The sequence below is a fragment of the Lonchura striata genome, chromosome 27 (assembly GCF_050655825.1).
Source record: "Lonchura striata isolate lonStrDom1 chromosome 27, ASM5065582v1, whole genome shotgun sequence".
Classification (NCBI taxonomy): domain Eukaryota; kingdom Metazoa; phylum Chordata; class Aves; order Passeriformes; family Estrildidae; genus Lonchura; species Lonchura striata.
In genome coordinates this window covers 11474611-11497057 of record NC_140729.1, presented here as the reverse complement: position 1 = coordinate 11497057, position 22447 = coordinate 11474611, and the positions used below count along the sequence as shown (strand labels likewise).

The window sequence follows — 22447 nt, the reverse complement described above, 5'->3', positions numbered from 1 at the left end:
GCACTCAGGCACGGAGCCACCAGCCCATGTAATTACAGATGCTTAATTAGCGACAGCAGGGCTCTCTCTTAACAAAGCAAATTAATTACAGGCAACGCTGCATTGAGAGCTGGAGGGACTAATGAAGGCTGGGAGCATCGTCTGTGCCCACCCCGGCACTCAGCACAGCCTGTGCCACCCCGGCCTGGTGGCTCGGTGGGGACACAGGGCCCGGCTGGCACCGGGGCTGTGACAGGGCGGTGGCACCCCTGCCCTGGCACCGCCATGAGCCATGGGAAGCGTGGAGCATCCATCCAGGACCGGGGGATCGAGGGAGGCAGAGCTCACAGCCCCCGCTCCTCCACACTGTAGTACTCTGTGGGACAAGGAGGGATGGGATGGGATGGGATGGGATGGGATGGGATGGGATGGGATGGGATGGGATGGGATGGGATGGGATGGGATGGGATGGGATGGGATGGGATGGGATGGGATGGGATGGGATGGGATGGGATGGGATGGGATGGGATGGGATGGGATGGGGTGGGGTGGGGTGGGATGGAGACAGGGAGCAGGAAGCTCAGCCCGGGGTGATGGAAGCTTGAGGAAAGCTGCTCCAGTCGGGGCCCGTGGGGACAATGTCCCCAGGCTGTCCTTACCCGCTGCTGGGGGAACGCCGGGTCCCACTGTCCCGGTGGCACTGGGGGGCGGCGGCGGGGGCACAGCTCTGCTGGAGAGGGGCGAGGACAGGTCAGTGCCAGATGGATGGTGTCCCCTGGAGGTGCTGCCACACCGGGGTGGCACCGAGCCCCAGCCCGGCACTCACCGCCCGTCCCCAGGTGAGGAGCGCAGGAACCGCACGGGCGCCGGGCCGGGCGCGGGCCAGGGGATGTAGTGATGGTGGAAAACCATGGCCTCCTCTTCCTCCTCGCCCTGCGAAGGCCCCGCCAGCGCCTGCGGGGGGGACGCAGGCAGGGCTGGGCTGGGGGCTCCCAAAGCGCCGTTTGCCGGGATCGCCCTGGCCGCTCCGCTGGGTGGGCTCCGTCCCACACAACGCCGTGGGAACGCGGCTGCCGGGGACACGGCGGGGTGGCAGCCCCACAGATGGCACCGAATCCCCGTGGGAAGAGCCCTTTGATCTGTCTGAGAGCCGTTTGAGCAGGCAGGGTCCAGTCCTGACTGGCCCCGCACTGGTGGCACTGGGAGGGGGGGTGAGTGCCAGGAGCTGCCAGCTGGCCGCGAGCTCAGCAGCTGCCAGAGCCCAGCCCTGCCCCAAAAGCTGCATTGTTCCCCCCAGGGAGATGAAATGTTTGATACGCTTTTGGTTGGAGATGGATTTTTAAATGGCAGCCCCTGCAGAGCCTCCCTGCTGGGTTGGGCTGCGCTTCCAGAGGCTCCCGGCTCTCCCCAGCTGGGCTGAACCTCTGCCCAAGGCCGGGCTGGGGTCTGAGCTGTCAGAGCTGGGGCCCAAACCAAGCCCCAAAACCCCAAAGGGCTGCTCTGAGCTGGGCTGAGACCACCAGGCGCCGCTGGCAGAGGGGCCCCAGCAGCACGGGGTGATCCCGAGGAGCCCTGGGCACCTCCCTCTGCCCCTTCTTCGGCCCCTTTGCCCACCCAGACCCCGCGAGCCCCACCTGGGCGGGGGCTGGGGCTGGCCCCGCACCGAGGGGCGTCAGAGCTGCCACGGCCAGGCCATGCATCAACAGCTGGTGCATTTGGGAGGTTTGAATCAGCATCAGCTCCATCAAATCTGCTGGAGAATTGGAGATTCTGCATCAGAGAGAGAGCAGATGGAGGGCAGGAGGAGCAGAGCCTGGGATGGGTGCCTGGGATGGGGCGGCCCCATGGCTCCTCCCTGTTCCCAAGCAGTGGGAGCAACGCCAGACTTCCCCCACCCCGGTTTGGAAGCCTCATGTGGCGTTTAAAAATGATTTTGCTTGGATAAGGCTTGAAAATTACCATATTTGAGCCTTTTCTTCCTTTCAAACATCTGGGCTGCCTCACGAGGGGTGATTACTGGGGCTGGAGGCACCAGAATTTCCTCCCATTCTGGGGAGAATTTCTCCAACCCTGGACGTGCTCAGGGCTTTGGGCAGCAGCTGCCCTGGCAGCAGCTGGCAGGGGCAGCGTTCAGAGCACGCCAGGGTCAGCCCTGCTGTGTACACGGGGCTCAGAGCCCCCGAGGGGCAGGAGCTGGGGGTGAGCCCAGGGTCCCAACCCCACTCCTGGGAGCTGGATCTGGGTGAGGAGCAGGGTGGGGATGCTCAGTGCCTCCTCAGCTCCTGCCTGAGCAGCTGGGCCCAGGGCAGTGTCCCTGTCCCCTTGGCTGGAGGACACACTGAGGGTGGCTGCTGAGGCCCATGCACACAGAGGAAACCCCAAATCTGGCTCTGCACCCCCAAAAAACTTCCTGCAGGTGTGAAATTCCCATAGAAGATTCTTATAAACCTGCTGGATTCCCCTGAAATCCTAATGGCTTCATCCACCCAGAGCAGCTGTGGCTGCCCCTGGATCCCTGGAAATGCCCAAGGCCAGGTTGGACACTGGGCTTGGAGTCCCCTGGGGCAGTGGGAGGTGTCCCTGCCATGGCAGGGGTGGCACTGGGTGATCCTTACAGTCCCACCCAGTCCAAACCATTCTGGGATTCCCTGGTTCCATGCCCTGGAGTAAAGAAGGTTTTGCACCGTCCCATAGCCCATGTGTCAGATGCCCAAAGGCTCCAGAGCTGCCAGGACACCAGGAGGTGGCTGTCCCTCCCGGCCCCTCCTGGGACTCTGCTGTGGGGGCAGGGAGTGCCCCAGAGCTGCTGGCAGCTCCGAGTGGATCCCCCATCCCACAGGGGCCAGCCTGGCTCTCTCTGTTCTTTCCACACCGATTTGCAGCATCCTTTTCCCTCCCTGGATTTGTAAGGGCAGCTCCACCTTGCCCCTCCCCACAGCAAAAGGGACTTTGCCCGTGGTGTGTCCCCAGTGGTGACAGCTCTTTGTCCCTGGTCACCACAGCCCCTGGCCCTGCTGCCAGCCCCCCAGCCCAGGCTGCAGCCTGGGGGCACCAGGGTGGGTGCAGTCGCTCCGGGCAGTGGCACAGCCCAGGGTTCCAGTGCCACTCCATCCCACCTTGCAGTTCAAGGAGCCTGTCGAGCCCCGGCGCTCCCTGGGGATGCCAGCAGGAAATGGGGTTTTGGAGAACAAAAACAGGTGAATTTAGGGAAATAAAAAACCCAACCCAACCAACCAGATAAACAAACAAACAAAAACAAAACAAAACAAAAAAAACCCACAAAAAACCCCAAACTGTTCCCAGACTTGGTAAAACCCCCAGAATTCGCGCCCCGTGGGGCTGAACGTCCATCCAAGGGCGGGATGGACATTGCCGGGGGCGGCTCAGCCCCGCTGCCTCTCACCCTGGCAAAGGCTGGGGAGGAGCGGGGCAGCCCAGCCGGGTTCGGCGCTGCCCCCGCAGCTCTGCCCGCACGCACCTCCCCGGACGGGCGGGGGTCCCGGGGGGGCGGCCCCGGGCCCGGGCAGCGGCTGCAGTACCAGCACCGGCGGCGATCCCACGGCGCGGGGCTGGGAGGCAGCAGGAGAACGAGAAGCCGGGATTGCACATTCAGGGTCAATCCAGTCCTGGCATGGGGCACGAGGGGACAGAGGGGACACGGCCGGGGACAGGCGGGAGGGGGATAGTGATGGTGGCGGGGAGGAGAGGGGACCGGGCTGGTGGCAGGACACAGGGGACGGGGCTGGTGGCAGGACAGAGGGGACGGGGCTGGCGGCAGGACAGAGGGGACGGGAGGTGCTGCAGGGACAGAAGGGACAGGGCTGGTGGCCGGGGGGGTTGTGGCCCGAGGGGAGCAGGACGAGAGCCCCGGAGGAGGGAATGGTCGCTCTCCCCTGGTTTTTCCAGGGACACCGCCCTCCCGTCCTGAGTGACTTCCAGACCTGGAGAGTCCCCCCCCTCTGGGGACAGGTCCCTGGCACGGGTGGCATTCGGGCTCTGCAGGGCGCTTGCGAACCCCCACCCTTCGGGCGCCCCCGAGCCCAGCCCCTCTCCCATCTCCACCCTTATCCCATCCGTGCAGAGGCAGAAGCGCTCCGGGGCTCACCCTGGGTGGGACAAAGGGGGTCCCTGCCGGGGGGACCCCCCAGAGCCCGCGGGGGTCCCCGGCCGCGCCCCCCCGCATGGCTCCGGTGCGAGGGGAGCGGAGCTGCGATCCCGGGATCGTCTCCAGGGCTCCCGGGGAAACAAACCCTGCCCGGAGGGAGGCTCCGCGCCAGGAATGTGCCCGGGCTGCTCCTCCCGGCAGCAAATCCCCGGGAAAGGCCCCGGGGCTGCCGGCCTGGGCTGTCCGTGTGTCCCCGCGGGGCTGGCCCTGCCCCCGACCCTGAGCCGCGGTGAGGGGTGAAGGAGCCGCTAATGGCATCTGAGCCTCGGCAGGGAGTGGGAGGGACACTGGATTAATGCAGACTATGAAAGCTAGGGATGGGACCCCCAAAGTCTCCCCTAAGATTTGGGTGGCAACCCCAGAGACCTCCAAAATTCTCAGCTACAATTGGGGTTGGGAACCACAGAAACCTCCTCAAAATCTCCCTAAAATTGGGGATGGGGCGCCCAAAGTCTCCCCAAAATTAGGGATGGGGCACCCAAAGTCTCCCCAAAATTGGGGATGGGACCCCCAGAAACCCCTGTAAAATTTGGGATGGGATCCTTAAATATCTCCCCTAGTACTAGAGGATGGGACTCCTAGAAACCCCCAAAAGTCTCCCCAAAATTTGGGATGGTCCCCGGGATATCACCCAACCCCAGGGCTGCTCCCCAGGATGTCACAGCCTCGGTGCCACCTGGGGTCCCGGGGTGTCCTTGTCACCGTGCCAGCTCCCCGGGGCTGTGTCCCAGGGATGCAGTGACCACGGGAATGAGCAGGAAGTGCTGGCAGCAGAGCCTGGCTCCAGGCTGCTGCCGGAGCCTTCCCAAAATTTGGGATGCGACCTTCAGCAACCTCCCCCAAAACTGGATGAGAACCACAGAACGCCCCCAAAATCTGCCCAAAACTGGGGACAGGCACAAAACATCTTCCCTAAAATTTGGATAGGAACCCCAGAGACCTCCAAAAGCCTCCCCAAAATTGGGGGTGGAACCACAGAAGCCCCCAAAGCCTCGGCAGTGCTCGGGAGCCCCAGAGAGCCCCGGCGTGGGTCCTTCCCAGGCTGCTGCCGAGGGGGTTTGTGCCCAGCCGAGCGCAGCAGCTCCTGGCAGGGAGCTCAGCGTGTCCCCTCGTCCCAGGCAATCCTGGGAAAGGGGAGTCTGCAGGAAACACTGAATTCCAACAAAATGCACCCTGTGCCCCCACAGACCCCAGCCCCTGCCACCCCCAGCCTCAGGCCGCTCCCTGGATTTCCATGGATATCACATCCCAGATCTGCCGTGCCCCAGAGTTGACCTGGGAGATTTTCCCAGGGTTTCAGCCCGCGGTCAGCTCTGCTCGGGAGCAAATCTCTCCCAAAACTCTCGTTCTGCCCCAGAACATCCCAAATCCTCCCCCCAGCCCCCAAATCCCCCCCTCGAGCCCGAGCGCAGCCACCTCAGCTCACAGCCCTTGGCTCCAGTCTGGGCTATTTTCTGCTTGATTGGGTTTTTCTCTGTGTTCCTAATGTTTCCGACCCCCCTGGATTGCTTTTCTGCCTTTTGTTATAATCCTAAATTCCCATTATTTGCCATTTAATTGCTGTGCTGCTTCCTGCCCGTTTTGGCAGAGCCTGACTTGGCTGATCCCGATCTTATCTCCCCTTAGGAGGGATTCAAGCACCGGGATGGGGGTGAGGAGTCCAGGGCTGGGACATGAGGGGTGACAGGGACCTGCTCGGAATGTCCTCAGACCCCCCATGGCAGCCTGAGCCCCTCTGGGGGGACATTACTGACAGAGGGGAGGAGGAGGAGGAGGAGGGGGAGGGGGAGGGGGAGGAGGAGGGGGGGAGGAGGAGGAGGAGGAGGAGGAGGAGGAGGAGGGGGGCAGGGAATTTGGGAAGATTTCTTGAGCCAAAGCAAACACAAGCAAGGTTGGTCCCAAGTGTGTGATGCCGCAGGGCAGAGCTCAGGCCGGACTCAGCTCTGGGCTGTGCCTGGCCCCATCCTGTCCCCTGTCCCTTTTCAAGTCCCCCAGAACATCCCCTCAGCCCAGCTCCTACACCCGTTCAAAGGCCAGGGTCTCGGAATTAGGGCTGCCGCTTGGGTGGGGAGCCCCAGGGCAGGAACAGGAGCACTCCTGGCCCTTCGAAGGAGCAGGAGGAGCCATGGCAAGGGAACCTGAGTGGCAGGGCAGGAGCTGGCCAGGAAAGCAGAGCCTGGGCACAGGGACGTGCCAGTGTCCAGGTGGGATGGGGACAAAGGCAGCTGTGGCTGTGCTGTCCCCAGGTCACCTTCCCCAGGTGGGAATGATGCCCCAGCTAGAGGTGCCACCTCTGCTGTCCCCCTCATGTGACTCACCCACACTGGCAGAGGTGACAGTGACAGCCTTGGACTGGTTTGTGTTCCCGCCTCAGAGTGTCAGGGGGGACACACGAAACATCCACTGGGAAAACCCAGGAGGGATCAGAGGATTCTCCAGCTCTGATGAGGACAGATCCTGCTGTTCCCTGGAAAAGCCACCCAGTGCCAAGGGCACCCTGAGGGTGCCCAGCAGAGGATTTGCTGCCATTGGAAGCTCTGGAGCTCTTCTTTTACAGCAGCTCTGGGATTTCTTCTGGGAACCCTCAAAAACTCCCCCCTACCAGGATCTCCAGGATCCCAGCCCTGACCCTGCTCAGGCACAGGCTGAGTCCCAGGAGCTTTGGACCAGGAATTTTCCTTGTCAGGACCAAGGCCTTGGGATGAGGTCCTGGGGACCAGGAGGGACAGGGACCCTCTGCCACCCCTTGGGCCGTGTGGTGCTGCTGCAGCTCCTGGGATGGGATCAGTGGGTTCCAGCCCCTCTCTGTGGGGCATCTCCCAACTCTGGCAACAACGGAGCAGAGGCGGGGCATGGGGGCACCGGGGAGGGCAGGAACCGAGCCCTGAGTGGCCTGGAGGTGACAGCACATCCCTTGTGCCACTTCCCTTCCCGGGAGACCAAGTGGGGCCAGAGAGATTCCCAAAGTGAGGAAACCCCGGCAGGATCAGCAGCCTTGCCCAAGCCTCGGGGGAGATGAAGAAACACTGAAGGTGAGGCAACACATCCCCCCAACCCTGCTGCCTCCCAGGGCCTCCCAAAACCAGTCCCAGACCAGCTTGTCACTGCACATGGGGACAAACCCTGGCTGTGGGGTGAGTGGGAGCTGCTGTCCCCTGGGCTGTCCACCATCATGCTGTCACATTCAGGCACTCAAGACACACCTCTGGGGATGCTCTCTGTGTCTGGAACTGTGAATGGGTTTAAGCTCCTCATTTTGAACCATAACTACAAAAAAATCCCCTTTCCCTTTCCAGGAGGTCTCAAGCTGCCGGTGCTTTGATCGTCGTCGTCCCCAAGCTGTCACCCAGCCACCGAGGGCTCCTCTTCCTCAGAATTCCCCTTCCCAGACTTTCTCCTTCCAGGGAGGATAAGCCCAGGCAGAGGCGAGGGCACGGGGCAGGGACCCCATCGGGCACATCCCTGTGGGATGGAGGCGGCACAATCGGTGATCCCAGCCCTGCCCAAATGAGCGTTTGTCACCTGCAGGAGGAGTCTCCTCAGTGACTTTGCTTTGGAGCGGCTGAGTGACCCCGAATCGCGGCGAGATCGGTGGCAAGGCCGGGGCAGCCTCTGGGGACATTCCCCGGGGCCGCGGCGGGGACACAACCGCCGGTCCCCGCTGAAATGAGCAGGGTCTATGCCTTTATTAATGTTCAGTTTCTTATTGAAAAGATCAGCTGGTCAGGTGGCTTGACACGGAGCTCGCCCCCGCTGTTGTAGCTTCCCCAGCAGCCGAAGGGGGAGAAGGCATGCAGAGTCTGTCCCTGGAGGCTCTGTGGCACCCTGGTAGCTGGAGGTGAAGAGGTGTCCAGTCTGTATCTGCAGTCCCAATCAGCAGACCGTCCTCTCTCCTTTCCTCCTGGCACACTGGTAGCCAAAGGGTGAGGGGATGTGCAGAGCCTGTTGCCGAGATCCAGCAGCAGCTATCCCTCTCCTTCCCTCCTGGTAACACCAGGTAGAGCGTCTGATTCCTTGTGCCTGCTTTCCACAGCCCAGTCCAGTCTGGTCCTCTGCAGGCTCTGGTGACAGGTCAGACACAGACCAAGGATGGGCTTCCCTTTTCCCCAACCAGCACACCCATCCAGCCCCCTCCACTGTGCCCAGCCTTCCAGTTAGGGGTGTTTTCATCCCCAAAACCCCCTCCCATGATTTCACTGGTCTCCCTATTTTGCATCCCAGTCCTAGAATGGTAGTGAGGGTGGGGCAGTAGGTGATTCCCAGGAGCAATTAGCTAATTAACATTTCAATGTCAGTACTTAGCTCAAGCCAAGTGTCCCAGCCAGGCTGTCTTGATCATAACACCCCAGCCGTGTGCCCGAGGCAAATCCTCCTGTCCTGTCCTGTCCTGTCCTGTCCTGTCACCACTGCCACTGCCACACGAATGGACATGGCCACCCCAAATGGGGCCCCTGGTGGGAGCCCAGCGCGGGCAGGGTTTGGGGCCGGGATTTGCAATCCAGAAGTTTGTCCTTTTTTCTGTCCCTCTTGCTGAAGGGCACAATGAGCCCAGGCCAGCGGGCCGGGCAGGTCACCCCTGCCGGGAGGAAGTCAGGCCACCAGGGCTGCCCCAAATCCTTCCCCTTCCCAGCTGTGGAGCAGCTCGGGAACGCGGGCTGGGAACCCCCGAAGGACCCCGGGGCTCTCCATCCTCCTGGGAAAGGGGAGAGGGGCTCCCAGCCATGCTGTCCCCATTTCCTCTGGCATCCCAACCAGCCCGGCCATCTCCCAGCCTGGGCACAGAGCCCGCGGCCCGTGTGCCACCAGACGGCACCAAATTGGCCTTTGGGGACACCCAGGGCACCAGAGCCGCCCCCCATCCCAAAGCAGCCCCCTGGGGCCGTGCCAAGGGGCCGCGGGGCTCTTCCAGCAGGGACGGTTTAATTCGGGCTTTAAGCTCCGTCCCAAGTGTTGATGTTACGGCTGCTGGAAGATGAAATGATTAATTTGGGTGGTTGTGTTTCAGACGTTAATGACCTGGTCCGGCCCCGGCAGCTTTGGTGTCAGCACCACCCCGGGCTCAGCCTTTGCTCTTCAGCACGGCCCGGGGGCCGGCTCTGCCACCCGCGGAACTTCCCAATGAGACCTCCCAAACTGGGGATGGGATCCCCAGAGACTCCCCCAAAACTGGGAATGAGACCCCTGAACATCTCCCCTAATTTTTTTTTTTTTTTCCTGTAAGGAGAGCTCAGGTGATGCTTGGGGGTCTGGATGCAAGGGCAGCCCCATCCCTGGGGGAGACTCAGGAATGCAGCTCCACGCGTTCCCTGCTCTGTGTCCATCCCAGGTTGTTCCTGGGGTCCCCCAAAACCTTCTCTGCTCTGGCACACACCAAAGCGCCGAAATCGCGCCCCCAGACCCAGGGCTGGGCAGAGCTGGGGTCAGTCTGCGGAGGGGATGGGGCTGTCACACCCCCCAGAGCCCACCCCAGCACTTCCTGGGCAGGGGCAACAGCGGGAGGGGCTCGGGGTGTCCCGGGGAGGGGAGGAGATGGGGCAGGGCTGGCACGGGGACGGCAGCGCTGCCGGTCACCCCGGGGCCAGCGGAGCCACCCCGGGCAGGGCTGGAGGGACCCTGTGCCCGCCGGGGGAGGTGACCCCCGGCACCCCGCACCCCGTCCCGGCTGCGCCCCCGCTCCCGCAGCCTTTCTCCAGCGGTTTTCCAGCCCGGCGGCACCCGAGGAGCCGGGAGGGGCTCGGTGTCCCCGCTGGGCACCCCGGGCCCGGCTGGGGGTCCCGAGGTGGTGCTGGGGGGCAGTGCCAGCCTGGGGTCCCTCCCGAGCCGCTCCATCCACCCCAGCGGAGGGAGGAGCCTCCCGGTGCCGGATCCCGAGCGGTGACATCCAGGCGGCGACAGGGACAGCCACAGCGGGGACACGGGCAGGGACACCGGGCGGCACCGAGAGCCGCGGCGGGGAAGCGTCCTGAGGGACGGGGGCAGGACAGCGCTGGGGCACCCCCGGAGCCCCGGCTCGTGGAGGAGCTGGGCTGTCCCCAGACCCTCGGGGACAGAACCGGGACCCCACTGGCTGCAGCCATGGGGCGACCCTGGCCCCGCTCGCTGCTGCTCCTGCTGCTCCTCCCCACGCTTCAGGTGAGTGGCCCTGGGGACAACGCGGGGACAGGCGGGGGGCACTGGCGGTCCCCCCATGCCAGCCACCTCCCACTGCTGGCAGCGGTGAAGGGTCCTCCTGCCCAGGGTGTGGGCTGCACATCCCATCCCATCCCATCCCATCCCATCCCATCCCATCCCATCCCATCCCATCCCATCCCATCCCATCCCATCCCATCCCATCCCATCCCATCCCATCCCATCCCATCCCCATCTCTCGTGCTCCTGACCCGGGGGATGCCCTGTGAGCCCCCCCGGGGACTTGCCCACAGCTCCTGGGGACAAGGAGGTGACAAGGGCGGTGCTGGGACCCCGCAGGACCGGGCAGTGCTCAGGGACCCCCCAGGCAGAGGTCCCAGGGGTGATCCCTTGGGAATGGATCCTCCACCCCACATCACCCAGCGTCCTACAGCCCTGGAGGAGCCTTGAGCTCCCTGGGGAGCGCCCACAGGCACAAGGGCTGGGGTGGTGGGGGGTGCAGGGACAGGGACAAGGACAGGGACAGGGACTGGACAGGGACGGGGATGGGAACAGGGACAGGGACAGGGACAGGGACAGGGACAGGGACAGGGACAGCCGTGGGTGATCCCCATCCCAAGGCAGGGCCATGGGAATGGCTGGCACCAGATCCCTGTGGGAATGGGGGGCACTGGGGTGGTTGTGCTGCCAGAGAGAGTGAAACACCCCTGAGCTGCTCAGGTGCTCTGTGGAAAAGGGGAGGGAAAGGGAAAGGGGAAGGGGAAAGAGGGAAAAGGGAAAAAAGGGGGGAAAGGAAAAAAAGGGAAAAAGGGAAAAAAGGAAAAAAAGGGGGAAAAGGAAAGAAAGGGAAAAAAGGGAAAAAAAGGAAAGGGGAAGGGGAAGGGGAAGGGGAAGGGGAAGGGGAAGGGGAAGGGGAGCTGGGCAGTGGGAGCGCTGGAGGCTTGGAGGGTTTTAGAGACTGATGGCATCAAGACCCTTCCAACAGGGAAACTGAGGCACAGCAGGAATTCTCTGCCCTGCAGGTAGTTCAGAAGTGAGCCCTGCATATTCCTTGTTCCTGGGAACAGCATCCTGGCCCTACTGCCATAAATAAGAAATCAAACCCACAGCTCTGCAGCTAAAGAGGAGTGACACAAACTCTCCTGCCCCATCCATGTCCTCCATCACTGGCAGGATGGAGGAGGAGAATTCCTGGGCCTTCCCAGTTCTGTGCCAAGAGCCATACCCAAAATGCCTTTTCCAGGCTGGAAATTCCTTTGAAATCTTGTGTTCAGCAGGAAAAGGAAACAAAATCTCCTGGGGGAGGTGAAGGGACCCTGAGGAGCAGCTGCATGGGCAGGGCAGGGCTCAGCCCAAGGGGTGCTCCAACATCCCACACTTCCCTCTGTTGGGAAGTTCTGGGATCCACCCTTATCCCTCTGATTCTCCAGCTTTTAAATCTCTGGCCCCTCACCTAAAGCAATCAGCAACCCAACCCCAGGTTTGGGTCCCAGATCCCTGTCCCAGACAGCCCTGAACCTGGACGCTGCAGGGATGCTTGGGAATGGGCAGGGATACCTGGGAATGGGCACAGACATTTGGGAATGGGCAGGGACATCTAGGAATGGGCAGGGACACCTGGGAATGGATACAGACATTTGGGAATGGGCACAGACACCTGGGAATTGGCAGGGATACCTGGGAATTGGCAGGGATACCTGGGAATGGGCACGGACATTTGGGAATGGGCACAGACACCTGGGAATGGGCACAGACATTTGGGAATGGGCAGGGACGTCTAGGAATGGGCAGGGATACCTGGGAATGGGTAGGGACACTTGGGAATGGGCACAGACATTTGGGAATGGGCAGGGACACCTGGAAATGGGCACACACACCTGGGAATGGGCACAGACATTTGGGAATGGATACAGACATTTGGGAATGGGCACAGACACCTGGGAATGGGCAGGGATACCTGGGAATGCACAGGCAGAGTTCCTGGCCTGCTCCCAGTTCAGCCTCAGTCTCTCAGTTCTCCAGCTGGGAGCTGAGAAGGCAAATCCCAAAGCAGGGATTCCCAGATAATCCAATCCCTGCAGCCACCACGTCTCTCACATCTTTGGGACCTGGACATTCTCCCTGGTGTTCCATCAGCTCTGCTGGCAAAGGCCAGAGCTGGGAATGTGGGGTTGCTCTGCCCACATCCCACTGGGATAGTGGGAGGTGTCCGTGCCCATGGCAGGGGGGCGCCGGGGTGGGTTTGCAGCCCCTTCCAACCCAGCTCCATGACTCCATTTCCACAACTCCATGAAGCCAACTCCACAATTCCATGCTTCTCCTGCCTGCCCTCTCCTCTCCCCAAGGTGCAGGGGACTCATCCCGACTGCTCCGTGGTTCTCCACTTCCAGAAGCGAAAGGCGGAATGTCTGCAGAGGATGCGGAGCGAGAGGCACAGCCCGGGGCAGGCAGGGCAGGGTGAGCCTGGGCCCAGCTCCCCGGGAGCAGGGGGAAATTCCTGGATGGTCCCTGGAGGTGACCCATGGTAGGGGATTGCAGAGCACACATGGATTTGGGGTGTCCAGGGAAATGGAGAGCAGCACCAAGGCAAAGGTCAAGGAGAATCCCTGGAGAGCCCCAGAAATGCTGTTGGGATGGGATAGAGGGGATTGAGGGACACAAACAACAGCCAGAACTCAGCCCTGGCAGATTTAGAGAATCATGGAATGGTTGGGATTGGGAGGGACCTTAAATCCCACCCAGTGCCACCCCTGCCATGGCAGGGACCCCTCCCACTGTCCCAGGCTGCTCCAGCCCTGTCCAGCCTGGCCTTGGGCACTGCCAGGGCTCCAGGGGCACCACAGCTGCTCTGGGCACCTGTGCCAGGGTCTCCCACCCTGCCAGGGAACAATTCCCAATTCCCAGTCTCCCACCCATCCCTGCCCTCTGGCAGTGGGAGCCACTCCCTGGGTCCTGTCCCTCCATCCCTTGTCCCCAGTCCCTCTCCAGCTCTCCTGGAGCCCCTTTGGGGGCTCTGAGCTCTCCCTGGAGCCTTCTCACCTCCCCAGGGAGGGATTCATGGAATATGGCAGTGCTGGATTGGTCCATGCCCCTGGCAGTGTCCCCTTCATCCCCTTGTACCAATGCCAGGGCTGTGGCCACCAGCACCAGGGTCACTCCATGGTGTCACCATCTCACATCTGCTCCCCTTCCTAATTCAGCAAATTTTACTGCCAAACATTTTTTGATCAACTCAATTTCCCCATATCTGGGATTTTAAACAAATTAACTGGTTGAAAAAACAATTTTCGAGTGCTGCTTTTAGACATCCCTTTTAAAATTGCATCTCAGTTTCCATCCAAAAGTGGAATGGCCCAAATCCCAGGCAAAAAATTGTCACCTGGAGAATAAGGAATTCATAATTCCAGGGGCTTCATCTCATAGCAGTGGAAAAATTAAGCAATAAATGCATATGGAGGTGCATAAATGCTTAAGTAACTCTGCAGAGATGTCATTTATCTTTCAGCTTAGCAGGGAAAAGCCAAATTGATTGGAAAAGGTCCATTTTGCAACCTGAATTGTGCCAACCAAAGGGAAGGAATCTCATGGCAGGAAAATATCCGAGAAGCGGGAACGCATAATTAAAATCTGGATTTAATCCTGGGTTCCTGCTGCCCCCGTCCATCTGAGCTGCATTCATCCCTTTCCCTGCATGCACCAGCGTGGGAAGCGTGACTCCAGGACAGGCTCAGATCCCATGGATGGACAGGGTGGGAGGGCTCTGGGATCTCCTTATTCCTGCCCAATCTCCCATCCAGCCCTGCCCTCTGGCAGTGGGAGCCATTCCCTGTGTGCTGTCGCTCCATCCCTGGAGCTTCTCCTCTCCAGGTGAGCACCCCCAGCTCTCCCAGCCTTTCCTCTTCCATTCCTTGCACCATTTCTGTGACATCCTCTGGACTATGGGGGCTACAGATTCCAGAGGAGTCCCTGGAGAGGCTCCAAAGGCTCCTTTGGAGCCAGGCTGGCAGAGCTGGGGGTGCTCACCTGCAGAGGAGAAGCTCCAGGGAGAGCTCAGAGCCCCTGGCAGGGCCTGAAGGGGCTCCAGGAGAGCTGGAGAGGGACTGGGGACAAGGGATGGAGGGACAGGACCCAGGGAATGGCTCCCACTGCCAGAGGGCAGGGATGGGTGGGAGATTGGGAATTGGGAATTGTTCCCTGGGAGGGTGGGCAGCCCTGGCACAGGTGCCCAGAGCAGCTGTGGTGCCCCTGGAGCCCTGGCAGTGCCCAAGGCCAGGCTGGACAGGGCTGGAGCAGCCTGGGACAGTGGGAGGTGTCCCTGCCATGGCAGGGGTGGCACTGGGTGGGATTTAGGGTCCCTTTCATCCAAACCATTCCAGGATTCCCTGCTCTCATGGCCCCAAGAAATGAAGTGACTGCTCCCAGTGCTGATCCCTATTCTGTGCTCTCCTCCCTGATCCTCCAGAGCAAAAGCCAAGCCCCACTTTGGCATTGTGGATGCAAATCCCTCCCTGCCAGGACTGACACCCCCAGGCTGAAATCAGGAAATTCATCAGACCTGTCCAGTTCCACATTCCCTGGCTGGGAATGGACATGGCTCCATGAATAATGTGCATCTGCAGGGTTAATGATGCAGCTGTGCTGGGACAGGAGCTGGCCTGGAATGGGATGTCCTTGTCCCATCCTGGGCTGCTGCATCACAAATTCCCCTAGCCCCAAGTCTGGGAAATTGGAGAATGATTTAAACAGGGATTCAGTGCTGGATAGGGAAGCAAAAGTCATTTAAGTTGGTGACTCGCAGCAAGCCTTGCATGATTTCCTTCTGTCCTTGGGGACACATCCCGAGCTGAGCCTCCCGGTGCAAATATCCAACATAAATCTGGGTTATTTTGGGAGCCATGGGTAAATCCCAGCCCTTCCCACACGCAGGGTGTTCCCACAGGAGGTCGGTCTGACGCAGCCCCAGGAGCTCCCAGGTCCCTCCCCGAACGGGGATCCCAGCGCCGGGAGAGGATCCCGAGGTTCCAGGGGCAGAGCCAGGATGCTCCCGGCTCCTGCGGGCACGGCCCGGCCCCGGATCGGGGACAGCGGTGCCGCGGGGCTGCGGGTCACCCGCGCGTCCCCTCCTGGTGTCACCGCCCTCCTCTCCTGGTGTCACCGCTGTCCCCTCCTGGTGTCACCCGCGCGTCCCCTCCTGGTGTCACCGCTGTCCTCTCCTGGTGTCACCGCCGTCCCCTCCTGGTGTCACCGCCCTCCTCTCCTGGTGTCACCGCCCTCCTCTCCTGGTGTCACCGCTGTCCTCTCCCTCCCAGGCTGCCCGACCGAGTGGGACGGGGTCAGCTGCTGGCCCGCCCTGCCCCCTGGCCAGTCCCGAGATGTCGCCTGTCCCGAGATCCTGAACGTCTTCAAGAAGTCCAAAGGTCTGAATCCAGCGGGGATCGCTCATCCCACGGACCCACCCACTCTCCCCGGGCCCCCAAGCCGCCGCAGCCCTTCCCTCCCACCCCACAGCTCCTGCCCCTCCAAACAAATGTCCTCGGTGTCAGCCCCGCTCCCGGCAGGGACGGGAAAAGCAGAGATTCAGGGAGCTGCCACAGCAGGACCCAAATCCCTTCATCCTCTCTGGGCGGAGCTCTTGGTGTCCTCATCCTCCACCCTGGTGACACCAGGGCAGTCCCCTTGCTCCTCCTTTCCCACACACCAGCCCAGTGATCCCGAGCTGCCTCTGTCTCTCCTGGAGGGTGGGAAGGAGAGCTCCCACCCAGAACATTCCAGCACTTCCTCAGACAGGAGTAATTTGGGAAATGCTTGCTTTGGGGCAGGAACAGCTCAGGAGAGGCTCGATGGAGCCCTCACAGGATGAATGAGCACTTTAATAACTTTAATTCCCAATTCTCTTCTGCTGGAGGGATCTGGGCTTGCTTTCACACCCTGTCCAAAGTTTTCCTGGCAGCTCCAGGCACGGGGCCAGAGGGGGCAATGGGATCCAGAAAGGATGGGGTGGCAATGGGATTTGGGATGGAGGGATGGGGTCTGGGAGGGAAGGGCATTGATAGGATGCAGAAGGAGCAATGGGGTCTGGGAGGGATGGGACAGCCCATGGGTACCATGCTGCTGTCCCTGTCTGTTCCAGGCCAGGCATTTTGGGGGTGCCATCAGAGGTGACACCTGTGGCTCCCCTGAGGTCCCTCCTTGTCCTGCAGGGCTGATCCAGAGGAATTGCACTGAGTGGGGCTGGAGCCCCCCCAGCCCCCCCTACCATAGTGCCTGCCAGCTGGAGACCCTTGGCAGCAACAATGACACCGAGGCCAAGGCACGTGGGACCCCTGGGGCTGTGGGGAACTGTCCCCATGTCTCCATGTCCCTGTGTCCCTGTGCTACCCTATCCCCATGTCCACATGGCCCCATGGCCGCATATCCCCATGTCCCCATGTCCCTATGGCCCCATGTCCCCATGTCCCCATGGCCCCATGTCCCCATGGCCCCATGTCCCCATGTCCCCACTGGGCAAAAAACCATGGAGATGCTCCCAGGTTACCCCATTGCCTCCCGGCTGTCCCTGCTTGTCCCACACCAGAACTTCCCAGTCCCTGTGCCCTCACTCCACTGGTGCTGTTCCCTTCCAGAGAGGCCATTTTGTCACCATAAAGGTGCTCTACACCTGTGGCTACTCCACGTCGCTGGCAGCACTGCTCCTGGCCATTGCCATCTTCTGCTGCTTCAGGTAGGGCTGGGAGCTGCTCCAGCTCCACGGGCTGGAGGGACAAGGGATAAATCCCAGCAGGAACGGCTGCCTCCAGCCTGGCCCCTCCTGGAGCAGCCAGGACCCATCCCAGGCAGCAGGAAAACTGGGAAGGCAGGAGAGGAATGGCACCAGTATGCTTCCCTGGTGGCCCTCACGAGTTCTGGTTTTGCAGATGTCCCTGTGCTGCAGGTTTGGGCTCTCCACAGCTTTCTGGGATGTGCCCTTGTCCTTGAGCAGCTTCAAGCACAGCACAACCCTGCTTTTCCTGATTTTAGAGCAGGAAAGCTTCTCAAGGGGCTTTGAGACCATCACCAGCAGTGATCCCTGGGAAGGGGACACCAAAGCACCTCCTATGCCCCTGTTCCGGCCCAGCCAATCTTTCCCTCCTGCAGGAAGTTGCACTGCACCAGGAATTCCATCCACATCCACTTCTTCACCTCCTTCATCCTGCGGGGCACGGCCGTGTTCATCAAGGACCGCGTCCTCTTCTCAGACGAGTCCATTGACCACTGCACAATGTCCACGGTAAATCCCAAACCCCAGCCCCGGAGCGCGGCAGGGAGAGCAGCAGGAGCTCCTTGGGAAGGGGCTGCTGGGACCCGGGGGGGATTTATCACTGCAGAGAGGAGAGAGAGAGGCTGTGGGATGGAGGAAATTCTGTCCTGAGTGGCTCTGGGGAGGTTCAGCATTTCTGCATTTCCTTCTGTGCAGCGCACAAGTTCTGTCCTCAAAACTGCCACTGGCCTCAGGCTGTGTGTCCCCAGTGGAGCTAAAGCTCAGCACAGCCCACCAGCACCAGGTACTGCTCAGATCTGAGGTTTTCATTCCAATCAGGAACCCCTGAGTGCAGATACAACACTGAGAATACCACAGACACAACCACGGGGTTTTAAAAGATCCTGCAAAAACAGCCTGTGGTCACCTGCTCTGGGGCACAGGCAGAGCAGAACCTGGTGCAGGTGATGTGAGGGGCTGGGACAGAGTCCCTGGGGCTGCACTGAAAGGTCATCACTGGAAGGTCATCACACATGTCCCCAAGGGGGTGGATAGGAGGGTGACCATCGCCTGTGCCCCAGGACAGGGTGGGCTGCACCCTGAGTCGTCCCCTCCTCCCCTGGCAGGTGACCTGCAAAGCAGCCATCACCTTCTTCCAGTACTCCGTGCTGGCCAACTTCTACTGGCTGCTGGTGGAGGGGCTGTACCTGCAGACGCTGCTGCTGCTCACCTTCACCTGCGACAGGAGCTACACCTGGGGCTACGTCCTCATCGGCTGGGGTGAGCCTGGGCACAGCCCGCACGTCCCTGCACATCCCGGGCAGGAACCACCTGGGAATGGCCTGATCTGAGATCCATCTAGCCCCCAGCATGTCCCCACCCCAGCATCTCCTGCACGCCCTTGGTGGGCACCCTGCTCCTGCCAGACCCCAGAGCTGCGGGGGAAGCCTGGCCTCTTCAGGACACGTCCTCCCTCCTTCCCACACCCACCTGGAGCTGGGAACACCCATCCCAGGTGCCTGGGTGTGATGGAAGAGCGTGGGGGCAGGAGAGTGGCCAGGAGGTGACACAGACACAGCACCATCAGTGGGCACCACTTCCTTCTCCTGGAGAAGGTGGGAAGGTTGTCAGCTTCCTGCCACATCCAGAGCTGAGCTAGACACGTTTCTCGGGACAAGGGACAGAGGGTGGCACAGGGGCTTCCCAGAGCACTGAAGGGACCATCCCTGTCTGTGTCCTGTCCTTGCAGGCGTCCCCATGGTCACAGTTGTGGTGTGGGTGCTCACCAGGCTCCAGTATGACAACCATGGGTAAGAGCAGCTGTCCCTTGGCCTTGCCCAGGCCACCTCAGCCATGTGTCCCAGTCCAAGTGCTGGGAAATGAGCCTTTGGCATGGGAGGCTCAGGAGGGGAGGACCGGGCCAGCATTTTATTTAAATGTTGCTTCTGTTTTCTGGTGGATCCTGTGGCAGGAGGGGTGCAAAGGGGTCAGGGGCCAGGCCAAAGAAATATCAGGGGGACAGCAGGGCCACGCGGGTCCCAGTGGATGCCAGAGCCATCTCCTGTCCCATAGGTGCTGGGATGACTACTCCAGCCTGTACTGGTGGGTGATCAAGGCTCCCATCCTCCTGGCCATATTTGTGAGTGTGTCCCTGAGAGTCCCAGCCCAGAGCCAGAGTCCCACATGGCCAGGGGACCTGGCCAGGGGCTGTGCAGAACCTGAGACATGGCCTTCTGGGACAGGTGAACTTCCTCATCTTCCTCAACGTCACCAGGATGTTGGCACAGAAGATCCGGTGCCCGGACCTCAGCAGAACCCACAAGCAGCAGTACATGTAAGGGCACAGGGCTGTGCCCACCCTGGGGTCTGGGGTCTCAGGGCAGAGGGACCCTCCCTGGAGGAGCACAGAGGACAGTGCTGGAGCCTTCAAGACCTGCCTTTCACAGAGAACTTGCTTGGGGTTAAGACCAAGGTTTTGGGGAGGTCTCATGGGGCAGCAGAGCACCCAGACCCCCCTCACTCTCCACAGGAGGTTGACCAAGTCCACGCTGCTGCTCATCCCCCTCTTCGGGGTGCACTACGTGGTGTTCGCGCTCTTCCCTGAGCACGTGGGTGTGGACGCCCGGCTCTACTTCGAGCTGGTGCTTGGCTCCTACCAGGTGAGATGGGCAGGGAAAGGTCCCCTGGCCCCTCCCCAAATCACACCAGGAGCCCCTGGAATGTGGGGCTTGGGCCTCTTTTGGGAGACGGTGCCCCCAGACACCTGGGGCAGGGCACAAGGGTTGGGCCTGGAGAACATGGCATTGATTTCCTCTGTGGTGGGTCAGAGGTGTGGGAAGAGGTAAAGGCAGGGAGAAGATGAGCACAGAGGGGTCCAGCCCCTTCCTCTGGGTGAAAATTGTTCTGCCTGTCCTCTCCAGGGCTTCCTGGTGGCTCTGCTCTACTGTTTCCTCAATGGAGAGGTGAGTGTGTGTCCCCACCCCAACCCTGGGCACCAGAGTGGGCACAGGGACACCCCAAGAGTGCCCCAAAGCCAGAGGTGGGCAGGGACAGTTCCCGCCCCTTGCCCCCCCATTCCCATCCGCTGGGAGCTGCTCGGTGTCCCTCGGTGCCAGCACCTCCCGTGGTGTTGCTGCAGGTCCAGGCTGAGATCAGGAGGAACTGGGGCACGTGGCAAAGGTCCATGGAGAGCAACGTCTTCAACCTGGCCACCCAGGACTTCTCAGCGTGACCAGGACAGCGCTCCTGGAGTGGTGCTGCTGGAGGAGCACCTCCATGGCTGCGGCCCCAGAAAGACCCAAACTCTCTTGATTTTGGGGGTTCTGGGTCTGACACCCTCAGAGGGTGTTGGGAACTACCATGGGAGAGGCTCTGCCTGCTCCCTGCTGGTGGATCTTGCACCCTGTGGTAGCACTCACCCCCAGAGCTCTCACTGCTCACTGAGAAGCAGGCAAAGAGAAGGAAAGTTCTCCACTTTTCTGCCTGAAATTGGGAAGGAAACACAAAAATCCTTCACCCAAAGACAGCTGGTGGTTTTTGTTTGCATTGAAGGATAAGGAGCAGCACTGACACTGAAGGGATTCACTGATGGATGTTTTCCCTTTCCTTGGTTTAGAAAATCATTTCACTTCTGGGAAGATTCCTAAACACAGCCAGGAGCCCCCCTGGGGTTGGGGGAAGGATACAGAGAGAGGCAAAACCCCACAGCTCTACAAGAGATCCCCAATAGCCTCCAGACCCAGTTCCTCCCCAGTTCCCAAAATACTTCCCTTTCCCCATGTGGGTTGATTGGAGATGTTCCCTTGCCAGGAGAGTTCTCCCAGTCCTTTGCTCTGAGGAATGGGACTCACCTGGCTTCCCTGGGGGGGGGGGGGGTCGGTCTTTTTCCAGGAATAGGAGGGGTTTTGCCAATAAAATCTCATTCTCAAGTGCAGCCTCACTTTTCAGAGGGTTGGTTTGTTCCAGAAACCCAGAGAATTTGGGACTGGGGGTGCTGCAGGATGAAAACCCTGCCCATGATGGAATGCCTGGAAGTACCTCCCAGGAAATCTCTGCTTTTCCCCTGCCTGGTGAAGCTCACAGAGAGGAAATGAATGAGGAAGGTGAGGAAGAGCTCAAGGTGGGGGCACCACGAGCTGTCCCAGAGGTCCTGGGGTGCCCTACCCCCTCTGGGTCACAGCTGTCCCCACCACCCCACAGCCTGTTCCACCACCATGAACATCCTTCATCCCCCAGACTGAGCTCCTGCCCTGGAAAATGGTGCCTCCAGGAGCAAGAGAGGCCCCAGATGCCCTTTTGCCAAACTTCCTGGCCTCTCCCATGCTCCTGAGACCGGAGCCACCCGATCCCAGCCTCGCTTCTCACTCTGCCTGGGTTGTCATTTCTCTGTGGTGCCACATGTCCTTCCCTAAATAAACCCTACTTGCTGGCCCCTGTCCAGACTGCAGGATCTCCAGAGATCCCATGGGAGGGCACTAAGAGGAAACAGAGCCCCAGAGCTGATTTAAGGTGAGATGGGAGATATATATTCCAATAAAAACCCTTCCAGAGCCAGTACATCCTGAATGATGAGGAACCCTCCAGAGGAGCTCAGGAACTGTTAAATAAATCCCTGTCTGCAGCCAGGAAGGGACCAGAGGTGAATAGAATCCCTCTCCATCATCAGTGAGGATGGGATGATTGCAGGGATGAGACAGGAGCAGATTGAGCAGGATTGAGGATGCTCAGTGGGAACACCTATTTTCAGAAAACTTTGAAAAACTCTGGAATTGCACTTCCATTTGCAGATGGCGTTTTGAGGTGATAAATGACCCCAAATGACCCTCTGGGGTTTGCTGGGCTTTGAACCCCATGGGACTTTGAGGCCCCTTCAGGACAGGAGGGGACTGGGAATCACCCTCAGCCTGCAGGAAAGGTTTTCCAAAGGCTCCCAGCACGGACTCCACCCTGCAGCTGCTAAAGATCGTGGAAAGGGATCTTAAAGTGTTGAAACAGACCTTAAAGCTCATGGCAGGGAAACCTCCCGCTGTCCCAGGCTGCTCCAAGCCCCCTCCAACCTGGCCTTGGGCACTTCCAGGGCTCCAGGGGCACCACAGCTGCTCTGGGTATCCTGTGCCAGGGCCTGCCCACCCTCGCAGGTGTTACAGTGAGCTCATGGACACTCTGTGCCCCCTTCCCCGGGACCCTGCGACTCTGATCAAGATAATCCTGGACCCCTCCTTTCTGCCCCAACGGGGTTGGCGGAGAGCCAGGGAAGCCCACCCTGTCCAAAGTCTATATAGACCCCAGACATTTCCTGTTCATCCTCTTTTGCCCCGCTCTCCCCTTGGACACCACAGAATAAAGAGAGCTGAACCAACATATCTAGGGTAAGAGCCTCTTTTGGAAATCTTTGTCATGTCCTGATATTCCTCCCCTCACAGCCTCGGACCTCTGGG

At 60.6% G+C, this 22447-nt stretch overlaps 2 protein-coding genes across 5 annotated transcripts; one reads left to right on the top strand and one right to left on the bottom strand.

Annotated features, from left to right (window-relative positions):
* Positions 1 to 64: 64 nt before the first annotated feature.
* PRR29 (proline rich 29) lies at positions 65 to 4250 on the bottom strand. Of its 3 annotated transcripts, XM_085562147.1 has the most exons (6): positions 4085 to 4250; positions 3458 to 3548; positions 1614 to 1729; positions 806 to 933; positions 639 to 709; positions 65 to 355 (listed from the first exon to the last, which is right to left on the bottom strand). In XM_085562147.1, exons 1-6 carry the CDS (start codon positions 4160 to 4162, stop codon positions 324 to 326), a joined length of 516 nt encoding a protein of 171 aa, XP_085418273.1. In that variant the 5' UTR covers positions 4163 to 4250; the 3' UTR covers positions 65 to 323. The 3 variants fall into 3 exon arrangements, with proteins under 3 accessions (XP_085418273.1, XP_085418272.1, XP_077644393.2); XM_085562146.1 differs by lacking the exon at positions 4085 to 4250 and having other exon boundaries at positions 1614 to 1732; positions 3458 to 4078; XM_077788267.2 differs by lacking the exon at positions 4085 to 4250 and having other exon boundaries at positions 639 to 706; positions 1614 to 1732; positions 3458 to 4078.
* LOC110479564 (vasoactive intestinal polypeptide receptor 1) lies at positions 3790 to 22370 on the top strand. Of its 2 annotated transcripts, XM_085562140.1 has the most exons (13): positions 3790 to 10276; positions 12625 to 12730; positions 15583 to 15690; positions 16474 to 16583; positions 16897 to 16994; positions 17408 to 17540; positions 18137 to 18290; positions 18760 to 18820; positions 19083 to 19149; positions 19253 to 19344; positions 19540 to 19669; positions 19931 to 19972; positions 20149 to 22370. In XM_085562140.1, exons 1-13 carry the CDS (start codon positions 9395 to 9397, stop codon positions 20239 to 20241), a joined length of 2076 nt encoding a protein of 691 aa, XP_085418266.1. In that variant the 5' UTR covers positions 3790 to 9394; the 3' UTR covers positions 20242 to 22370. The 2 variants fall into 2 exon arrangements, with proteins under 2 accessions (XP_085418266.1, XP_021402622.3); XM_021546947.3 differs by having other exon boundaries at positions 3790 to 12730.
* The last annotated feature ends 77 nt before the right edge of the window (positions 22371 to 22447 follow it).